Below are 10,913 nucleotides of genomic sequence, written 5' to 3' on the forward strand. Positions count from 1 at the left end.
TTTGTTTGTTTTCTTGTTTTTTGTTTTTGGTTTGGATTTTGTTTTTTGTTTTCAATACAGCGTCTCTTTGTGTAGCCCTGGCTATCCTGGAACTTACTTTGTAGACCAGGCTGGCCTCAAACTCACAGGCCTCCTGCCTTTGCCTCCGAAATGCTAGGATTAAAGGTGTGTGCCTCCACCAATCAGTTTATAGCCATCATTTCTAATGACTCTTATCCATGTTATCAGTGTAGGGCCTTATCTTGGCATACTCTCTAAAGTCCTGCTTCTCACGAGAGAAGTGCGCTGTGAGCCCTTTAAACCTCCATCAGTGCTGCGTGGTGACTGAATGCTTCCACACTGCTTTGTAGAACCAGCCGTTCTATTAGCAGTTGGTAAAGTCTTAGACTTTTGTCTGTCCTGGAAGTGCAAGTGTGTTTGTTAGTTCGACTGTTGCTACCATAACTGTGCGTGATGTCAGGTTCAAAGACAAGAGTATCTGGAACCCTTGACACTCAGTAGGTAACATGTACAAAGTTCTATTACAGTTTGTATTTCTCAGTTAACAGTATTTCGTAAAAGCACCTTAGTTTTATGAGCATGAGATAATGAAAGTTTTGAAAATGTATTCAGGCAAGGAACACAACTTCAACATCTACAATGACAGTGTGTCTGATTCCCTGAACGTCCCGTATGACTACACTTCAGTAATGCACTATAGTAAAACCGCTTTCCAGAACGGGACGGAGTCCACCATTGTCACAAGAATCTCAGAGTTCGAGGACGTGATTGGCCAACGAATGGACTTCAGTGACTATGACCTTCTGAAGCTGAACCAGCTGTACAACTGCAGTATGTGATGGGTACCTTGAAATGACTCATTTCTTCTGCCTTGCCGGGGAGGGGGGGGGATGATGCTCTATACATTTGGGTTTCTAAGATTACTAAAACTAGATTAGAAGAATAGCTCTTGAATCCCAATCTAATATTTTCAATACTTTTCTTCTTACAAAGTTTACCCTCGCAAAACAGCCTGAATCTTCATAAAGAATGCACCCCATGCAGATTTTTGAGGTTCTACTAATTCAAATCCAAACGGTTTGTATATTCAAACCTCTTTTAAGCCAGAACGAAACATGCAGTGTCCCATGTTGTGGCATAAAGGTTTGACTAACAGGAGGAACATTGACTCAGGTTTCTACAAATAGATGTGGACTGGGTATTCACACACACACAAGATGCTGTGGATGGACACATGACTACCAGTCGTCAGGCCCTGCTGTCGGCCAGGTGCTCTCTTCCAAATGATGCGCCTTGTAGTTCTGGGTTCACGGGGATCACACAGGTCATCCTGTGTGTGAGCACTCACATCTCTCTCCTTTCTTGCTTTTGTAGCTTCTTCCTTGAGTTTTATGGACTCCTGCAATTTTGAACTGGAAAATATCTGTGGCATGATCCAAAGTTCAGGGGATAGCGCTGACTGGCAGCGGGTTTCACAGGTTCTCAGTGGCCCAGAGAGTGACCACTCCAAGATGGGCCAGTGCAAAGGTAACACGTTTTATGATCAGTGACTCCAGCCTTCTTGTTCGGCCCAAAAGACTGGTGTTTCACCTTTCATTTCTATCAGAATTATTATGTTTTAAAATAATCTGTTTTTTATTATCTTAAATTATGTGCTAGAGTGTGGGGTGGGTGGTATGCACATGTGAGTGAAGATATCCTTATCAGTCAGAGGCATTAGATTCTCTGGGGTTACCAGCAGTTGTGAGCTGCCAGGCATGGGTTCTTGGAATGGAATTCCAGTTCTTTGTAAGCACATTAGATGCTCTTAACCCTTGAGCCATCCCTTTATCACTTCTATCAGAATTCCTAATGAAAACACATCCAGTTTTCCCAACGAAATGGGCCATATGCACTGTCCAGGAGTGCCTGCTGTCGCTCTGCTTTTGTTCACTTAGAATGGTTTTCTTTCTACAAATCAAAGGCTTGGTTCTGTGAGGACCAAGAGTAGGACAGGAAGGAACCTCTTGGAAGGACTGCCATGCATTTTCTGTCATTTTCCAGACTGTAGGAGAGTCTAGTGAGCGTTGCTGGGCTGTGAGGTACTCTGTTCTAGACCATATGTGGGTACAATGGTGAGTTCGAGGTACTGACAATGAAGACAGGAAGCTCCAACGTAGGAGCTTTCACTTTCCTCTTTTCTTGGAAGCGAATTTCTAATTTCTAGTAAGAGAAAGGATGCCTCACTATGTCTCATTCATGAACTCCCCGACTGTAGAACGGTATTTTAATGCCTGCCGTGCTTGGTTTGGTCTTTTGGGTTGCTATAATGATTACCAGAGACTGGATACTTAATTTCTTTAAATATCACTTTCTCATGGGGTCTGAACACTGACACTTGGAAGTTGATAAGTTATTTCTCCGTTGGTGAAACAAGCCAGTTCAAGCCAGATTAAAATATATAAGGCAGGTTTGTTGCCATGAATAGGGAGAAAGAGGAGGAAAGAGGAGGGAGGGAGGGAAGAAGGGAGGGAGAGAGAGGGGGAGGGAAGAAGGGAGGGAGGGAGGGAGGGAGGGAGGGAGAGAGGGGGGAAGGGGAGATACATCAGAGGGCAAGGGTCATCATCTGGTCTCAGGAAATATTCTGCTGGCTCAAGCCGCTTCTCCTCACAAAGCCACAAATGCTTAGGTGAGGGCCCCATTCCCCACTTCATGGTGTCCCTCATCTCCTCCAAATGCTGTCAACACCAAATTTGAAAGTTATTTCAACTGCATGAACTTCGGGGGCCCCAGCCAGACTATAGCGTTTGTGTATGGTGGAAATTAAGCAAACGCTAAAGGAAGCCGTGTGCTCCGAGATAGCCATTCTAACATCTTACTTTTATCCATTCTGCTTGCGTGCTCTGAGCAGACTCTGGCTTCTTCATGCATTTCAACACTAGCGCTGCGAATGAGGGGGCCACGGCGATGCTGGAGAGCAGACTGCTGTACCCCAAGAGAGGGTTTCAGTGCCTGGAGTTTTATCTGTACAACAGTGGAAGTAGAAATGACCAACTGACCATTTACACCAGGGAGTACACTGCAGGCCAGCAGGGTGGTGTTTTAACCCTTCAGAGAGAAATAAAAGGTACAGTACCTACATTTCTATTGTTTGGATTTAGGGTGAGATGTTCTTGGAACTTGTAGCAGAGCAGGGGCTGGTGACACGTAACTTTCAAATAGAACTTAATCTGTTATGATAAGGAAATTAAAATGAGGATCCTTAGAAAACTTAGCCGTGGGGGGAGGGGCAGGGCACTGGCAAGATGGCTCAGCAGGTAAGAGCACTGACTGTTCTTTCCAAGGTCCTGAATTCAAATCCCAGCAACCTCATGGTGGCTCACAATCATCCGTAATGAGATCTGACACTCTCTTTGGTTCGTCAGAAGTCATCTACAGTGTACTTATGTATAATAATAAATAAATCTTTAAAAAAAAGAAAGAAAGAAAGGAAAGAAAACATAGCGGGTCTCCAGAAGTAACAAGAGCACACTGTGAACTGTGAACTCTGGGCAACATAGAGAAGGTTGATGGCTAAAAAATCCAAAGTATGGAGTGGATGACGGAAGGATCAGCCTCAGGCAGGCCTGGTCTGTCCCTAAAGAAACACTCTTGGCACCTCTCATTTTCTCTCACTGTGGCTCAGTTTTACCAAAGTGACATTCAAATGAAAAAAAGGACTCATCTAACTTCCAGCTTAAAAAATAAATCCCATAAAGGCCTCTGCTGTGATATGAAATAAATGCCATAGTGGGAGCTCTGTCTGTGGGGAGGGGGAGTCTACATTTTACATCAACCATGTGTCGGAGAGGTGGGCCAACTGGCCACATACTAAAGCAGACGGGGAAGGAAGGGCTGTGGACTGTGTTAGTTACTCTCCTCTTTGTTATGACGAAGGAAGGGCTTATTGTGGACCACAGTTTGACAGCACAGTCCTTCATGGCAGGGAAGGTCACACTGCATCTGTGGTCAGGAAGCAAAGACACCAATGGCAGTGGTGGCTGACTCTGTTTCTCCGTTGGATACAATTCAGGACCCTAGCCCGGGCATTGATGCTGCTACATTTAGGATGGGTCTTTCCATTTCAATTGACCTATTTCTAGAAAATCTCTCACAGACGTGCACAGGGCTGGTCCCCATGGTGATTCTAAATCTCATCAAATTGACACTCATAATTAACCACCATCACAGCTCCCTGACTACTTTTCTATTTGTTTACACTGACCCCTTAATTTAATGACAAAACCGAACTTGTTAGGAAGTGAATCCATATGGCACCTCTGATTCGGGAAAGCATCTGAGATATGGGTCCTGCTAATGTTCACGAAGACCTCTGAATAGTGAGGGTTTCAGTCTCATGGAGAGTATGCATGCACTGTGCATCTATCAACAGGATACGGGATTCCTGGGTTTGTAGATTCCTGTTTAATACTGCTAAAATTCAGGAGACATTTAGGTATTTCAGCTATGTTATAAGTATATTAAAGAAGTCTTTGTCTGAGTATAGCAATCACAGGTGTTAATATTGGGCTCAGCTGTTAATCAGTACAGAGCGCCGGCCGGGTAACTGGTAAGCAGCCGCGTGGCACTCAGGAATTGGTTGATTACCCCTCTGAGAAAGGGTGTGCTATCTGAGGAGCAGGTATGTAGAGATGAAGTATCCCAGGGGACAGTCTAAGCTCTGCGGCACCCTTAAGTCAATGATCTCGGGATAAAGACGTGAGAAAACTTCAAATCCATGGGAGGGTATGGGGGGGGGCTCCTCCCTCTCAGAAGAAAAAGGGACAGAGGATGGGGGAGGAACTGTGTGAAGCAGGGCCAGGAGGAAAGGCAGCGATCAAGATGTAAATTGAATAAATAAATTAATTAATAAAAAAAATAAAAGAATCAGAGGCTCTGGGACTATCATTTGCTTTTGAAGATTAGAACTTTAAAATTGAGCATGTCAGCACAGAGTTCACAGTCCTTCACTGTTCTTTCTGCAGAGGTACCTACTGGGGGCTGGCGACTTTACTATGTGACACTGCAAGTGACTAAAAAGTTTCGAGTGGTGTTCGAAGGACTCAGAGGCCCTGGCACATCATCAGGTGGTCTGTCTATTGATGACATCAATCTCTCAGAAACAAGGTGTCCTCACCATATCTGGCACATACAGAATTTCACACAGCTTCTTGGCGGCCAGAACACATCTGTATACAGTCCTCCATTTTATTCTTCTAAAGGTTACGCTTTTCAGATCTACATGGATCTAAGATCTTCAACGAATGTAGGAATTTATTTCCACCTGATCTCTGGTGCCAATGATGATCAATTACAGTGGCCATGTCCTTGGCAACAAGCCACAATGACACTCTTGGATCAAAATCCCGACATCCGACAGCGTATGTCCAACCAGCGGAGTATAACCACAGACCCAACGATGACCAATGGTTCGTGGCTTATGTTCTTTATGGCTAGGGCCGTGATCATTGCTCAAGGAGGGATGGGTGACTTGGGAGTGAGAGATAGCACTGTTGGTTACTTGGAAAGTATTCAGCTTCAGAGAAAGGACTTACTAGTGGAAGACGCAGTCCTCACGTAGAAGACGGTTAGGAATGTCAGCAAGGCCTGGACCTTGGGAACTAACCATCCTCGATTTCTAAGTATTGGCTTAGGAGTGCTGACTTTAGAGGCTGCCATGCTTGGGTTCAAGCCCAAGATGTGCTTCTCATTAGTTTTGTGATCTTGAAGAAAAAACGTTCTTGAAGCCCCACTGTTCTTGGCTGTTAAACCAAGGCAGGGACAATAATCCCACAGATCTACTAAGAGAATTGGGAAAGGTTAAGACAGGAGCCTGTTGGGAGGGAGAGTCTCTGCCGTTGAGTGTCTCACCCATGCTGACTTGGTCACACGGTGGCACAGTGAAAAACAACTCAGTTCTTTTTTTTTTTTTTTTTTTTTTTTTTTTTGGTTTTTCGAGGCAGGGTTTCTCTGTATTGCCCTGGCTGTCTTGGAACTCACTTTGTAGAACTCAGAAATCTGCCTGCCTCTGCCTCCCGAGTGCTGGGATTAAAGGCGTGCGCCACCACGCCCCGCAACAACTCAGTTCTTAAGGTGAGAACTTACAGTCAGAATGGAGCCGCTGGGACATTGGTGGCAGCAGTGTAGAAGTGGATGGGAATGGCTCATCAATGCTTCTGACAGACTTTAGTGATAGTGACAGCATTCCAAGTCTCAAAACGCCATCGCCCAGAGAAACATGATCGCACTTGGAATTACAATAATCTGTTGTTCCTGGAAACTGAATAGAGGGGAAAATAGAATTATGGGAAGCAGAATGTCACCAAATATATTTTATAAATGACAAGGATGAATCAAAAATGACATGGGAAAAATAGCAACTGAATCTGATCGAGAGAGGAAAAAAAAAATAACAGAAAACGGGAGTCTTCATTCTTTTCCAACATGCTCCTCTGGATGAAGTGCCACTTAGTTCAGTTCATGAGGTAAACTGCTCTTTGCTAATATTAAAAAATCTCAGCAACTTACTGCTTTGACTCAGTTAAACAAGGCCCAACTGCAACTCAGAAGGCTGTTGAGGCTCCATCCCACCAGACAGAAGGGTTTTTGTGACAGGCAATTTGCATATGTGTGATGTCCTCCACTTGTTGTCTAGAGGTAGGGCCCCACTGGCAAGCAGTCTTGTTTCCCTGGGGCAGTGTGAATGAGCAAGGTCCAGCGACTTGCCTGGGAATACACCATAGCATCAGTTGATTCTTTCAGCATCCTCATTGTGTCTCAATGCCTGTTGATCATTCCTGCCGGAAGCTGTGATGATGCTCCATCCAGCCCATTAACATAAATTGCTTTTTCAGATAATGGAAGCTATTTTTGGGACAGGCCTTCCAAGGTGGGAGTGGTGGATGTTTTCCCCAATGGAACTCAGTTTAGCAGAGGTACAGGCTATGGAACTACTGTCTTCATAACCCGAGAGAGGCTGAAGAGCAGAGAGTTCATAAAAGGAGATGACATCTACATCTTACTGACTGTTGAAGACATATCTCACCTCAATTCTACATCAGCCGTCCCCGACCCAGTCCCCACCTCGGCTGTCCAAAATGCCTGCTCTGAGGTCGAATGTCAGAACGGTGGCATCTGTGCTGTCCAAGATGGCAAAGCTGAGTGCAAGTGAGGACTCGCGTGAGGGGCATCACTACCTCACTCTCTCATGAGATCGGCTTTAATCCTTCTGGGAATTAGATGCTGACAGTTTACATGCATGATATTGATCGAGTGTCCAAGTCAGGATTCTATTGCTATGAGGAAACACCATGGCCAAAAGCAACTTGCAGAGGATCGGGTCTATGTGGCTTATACTTCCACATCATAGCCCAACACTGAACTCAAACAGGGCAGGCACTTTGAGGCAGGAGCTGATGCAGAGGCCATGGAGGAGTGCTGCTTACTGGCTTGCTCCCTGATGTTGGCTCAGCCTGCTTTCTTATAGAACCCAGGACCACCAGCCCAAGGATGGCCACACCCACAGAGGGCTGGGCACTCCCCCATCAATATCTAATTAAGAAGATGCCCTACAGGCTTGCCTGCAGCTCAGCCTTATGAAGGCATTTTTCTTAATTGAGGTTTCTTTCCTCTCCAATGACTCCAGCTTATGTCAAGCTGACATAAAACTATCCAGCAGCTACCATTTTAAACTCCATTTGGGACTTTGGCTAGCCACCATAATAATGATTCATGAAGAAAGAGTGCACTACATTCTAATTGCCTGAATTATACATCTTCTTACATTACTTATCATTAAATTCTCACAGCAGTCTTGCCCCTTGACTCTGCTGTTCCCCATTTTCTAGTCAAATGTGTTGAAGTGCTGAGTCCTTAGCCAAGGTGTGGAGCTCACAGTGTGAACCTGATCCCCTCAGCTGGTTTTCTCCCTGTTCCCCCAGCTGCTGTTCCCGTGTCAGATTCACTGTAGTATACCCCTTCCCCTCTTTTCTGCCTCACCCGATGCTAGTCTCATCTCTTCAGGTGGTTGTGGGTCAAATAGTTATGTATGGCAGCAACCATCAGTGTTCATATATACTAGAAGTGACCCTTAAGATGGTGTTCACAGATGTCACCCATAAATCACACCCTGAATGGCAGCCTATCTCTTCCTTCAGGTGTCCTGCAGGAGAAGACTGGTGGTACATGGGCATAAGGTGTGAGAAGAGAGGGTCCACCCGAGACACTGTTGTCATCGCTGTCTCTTCCACGGTCACCGTGTTTGCTGTGATGCTGATCATCACTCTTGTCAGTGTCTACTGCACCCGGAGGAAATATCGCAAGAAGGCTAGCGCAAATGCGGCAGCCATGAATCTAGAAAATGTAAGTTGAGTGTACCGTCTGGTTATGGAACCACACGAAGAGGAGCTGGCCATTTTTACACACTTCTTCATTTTTAACTTTTTTTTTTTTTTTTGGTCTTAAGCTAAGTAGACTGGGTGAGTCTCTTGGCATGCCCATTCTCACCACTGTAAATGGGTGAGTCTTGGCTCGGCATCTGTAGACGCTTCTTAGAGGAGCAGTCATTACACTCTGGGATTTGTATCTGGTTGTTCATGCTTCTTCGGGGTGATGCCACAGCTGACATTTCCTGCAAGTCTCCATCGTCCTAGCGAAGGGGCCATGGCTTATAAATGTCTTCATTCTGAGGGTCTTGGGGTGGCTGGGCTCGGGAGGTGGACAGAAGTTTGTTTGGGAAAGTACCTCCCTTCAAAAAAGGTTCCAGTGATTTCTGGCTTCTGGAGTAACCATCACCAAGATGATTTTTTTTTTTTCATGTGAAAGGTTTAAAGTTTTTGCCTCAGATGAAATTCTAAATGACAACATGGGTCCTAGACAATAGGTTCAGAGGTGCATATTTGGGAACAGGGCAGTTGGACTGGAAATAGGTGAGTCTGGGCTTTGGTGCAGGTGCATCTGGGTTCCTGCTGTCCCCCAAAGAGCATGGGAGCCAGGACAGATCCCCACCCACATTTTCCCTTGAAGGAAGGGGCAGACCTTTGTACTCAGTGTGTGACTGGCCAGTGCAGGAGGGTAGACCCTGAGGAGCTGCACAAAACTGCCTAGACAGCAGTCTTTGAGGGAGGACATTTCTTGAATGAAAGTTTTCATGTAGAGTGGCAGGGTTGAACATGCCTGGGATTTGCAAGTGACCCCAGAGCTACAGAGCACAGGCCAATGTGCAGTCTTACACAAAAGCTCAAACAAAGGGTGTCACGGGGACATGCCAGCGAGAACCAAAGTACCTGGAAGACGGCTAGTGAGATGCGTGGAAAAAGAGCTAACATAAAAACATTTCAGTGAGCTAAAGCAAGAGCGTTGTTGCTTAAGAAGAGCTACTACCATGCTTTAAGCATTTAAGTGGACTGTCTGGTATCTAGACACTACGACTCCATGTTTCACTTAAGACTTTTATTTTTGTAAAATCAGCTGTAAGATGGACAGCAATGCTGAGAAGCAATGGTCCTATTCTCTTTTAGCATTAATTCAATCTCAGGAAGATTTCTAATGCCATCACCTAGCTATAGATTCCATCGAACTTTTTATATATAAAATTTATTTTTAGTTCATGTACATTGGTGTTTTGCCAGAATGTATGTCTGTGTGAGTGTCAGAAACCCTGGAGTTACAAATGTGAGCTGTCACATGAGTACTAGGTACTGAACTTGGGTCCTCTGGAAGAGCAGCCAGTGCTCTTAACTGCTGAGCCATCTCTCCAGCCCCACATCACATATTTTAAAAGTATATAAGCTGGGCACGGTGTTGCACACCTTTAATCTCAGCACTTGGAAGGCACCACATAGCAGTTACATAGGTAATACAAGGCAATTATATGGCAGTGCCAGGGCTATACAGAGATCCCATCTCAAAAAACCAAAAACAACAACGAAGAAGTAAATGAAATGTATACAAGTTGCTTTTCGTTTGAAAACTTTTTTTTTCTCAGCTTATTTTTTGAGTAAATAACAGTGATAGAGCAATCAGTGTGGGAACCTGCTGCACTGCCTGTCTGAACCTGTGTCCATGGACCAGGTCCCCATAGTCGGGAAGGATGCACCAGACACCAGAGCAGGAACAGCAGAGAGTGGTGAGGTGGGAGAACCAGCAATGTGGGTGTACATGACTGTCAAGAACCCTTCCCTAGAAATTGGGCAGTGTGGGAGAGGTTGTAAGGGCTCAGTACATGTCAAAGTAATGAAAGAAGCATGAGAAAAACAAAGAGATGTGCCTAAGTCGATAGAGGGGAACACTACCATCATGCCAGGGACAAGGCAGGGACTCTGAGTGGACACATATGCCACCATGATATCACAGGGGACATGGCAAGGATACTGAGTGGATGAACACACCACCATGATGTCCCAATGGCACTCCAAGTTCGTAAATATATTGTCAGGTGTGAGAAGTCCACTACATTTTCCTTCATCTTTGCATTTCTTCAGTGTGTTCAGCGAGAATGGATCTTGCAGATCCAGTGTAGATCTTGAATTGGGATGCTCATCGTTCTGAACATGTGATAATCTCAAGTCACAAGGGCCAGGATATCTTCCTTAGGACAGAGCAGGTGCTGCATGTCAGCTGGGAGGGATGTCAGGAATCCGTTTGGGGGACTTCATTTGAAAACCAGACTGTTGCATTGTGACCCATCTTTTATATTTAGGAATTATGTCATCAATTGTCCTTTCTCCTTTCAGCAACATGCGTTTTGAATATTAACTCACGCCATCAGGTGAAAAGAAGAGACCTTCCATCATAGAAGAATATTTTACCCAAGCTATGTGACATTCCCAACCAGATCATCTTTGTAAATAGCTGGATGCGTAATAAATCATTATTTTGGTAAAAATCAAATTGGT

General features: G+C 44.9%; 1 protein-coding gene across 4 annotated transcripts in view; it reads left to right on the plus strand.

Annotated features, from left to right (window-relative positions):
• The window catches only part of Mep1b (meprin A subunit beta), a 28,704-nt gene extending 17,801 nt beyond the window's left edge, over positions 1 to 10,903 (plus strand). For all 4 annotated transcript variants that reach the window (XM_029547034.1, XM_029547032.1, XM_029547033.1 and 1 more), the window contains 7 exons: positions 613 to 831; positions 1,375 to 1,527; positions 2,891 to 3,106; positions 5,004 to 5,447; positions 6,873 to 7,185; positions 8,175 to 8,379; positions 10,752 to 10,903. In XM_029547034.1, the coding sequence (XP_029402894.1) occupies positions 613 to 831; positions 1,375 to 1,527; positions 2,891 to 3,106; positions 5,004 to 5,447; positions 6,873 to 7,185; positions 8,175 to 8,379; positions 10,752 to 10,766 (1,565 nt within the window). In that variant the 3' untranslated portion in view covers positions 10,767 to 10,903. The remainder of the gene's footprint in view (positions 1 to 612; positions 832 to 1,374; positions 1,528 to 2,890; positions 3,107 to 5,003; positions 5,448 to 6,872; positions 7,186 to 8,174; positions 8,380 to 10,751) is intronic.
• The last annotated feature ends 10 nt before the right edge of the window (positions 10,904 to 10,913 follow it).

Source organism: Mus pahari, chromosome 15 (assembly GCF_900095145.1).
Source record: "Mus pahari chromosome 15, PAHARI_EIJ_v1.1, whole genome shotgun sequence".
Lineage (NCBI taxonomy): Eukaryota > Metazoa > Chordata > Mammalia > Rodentia > Muridae > Mus > Mus pahari.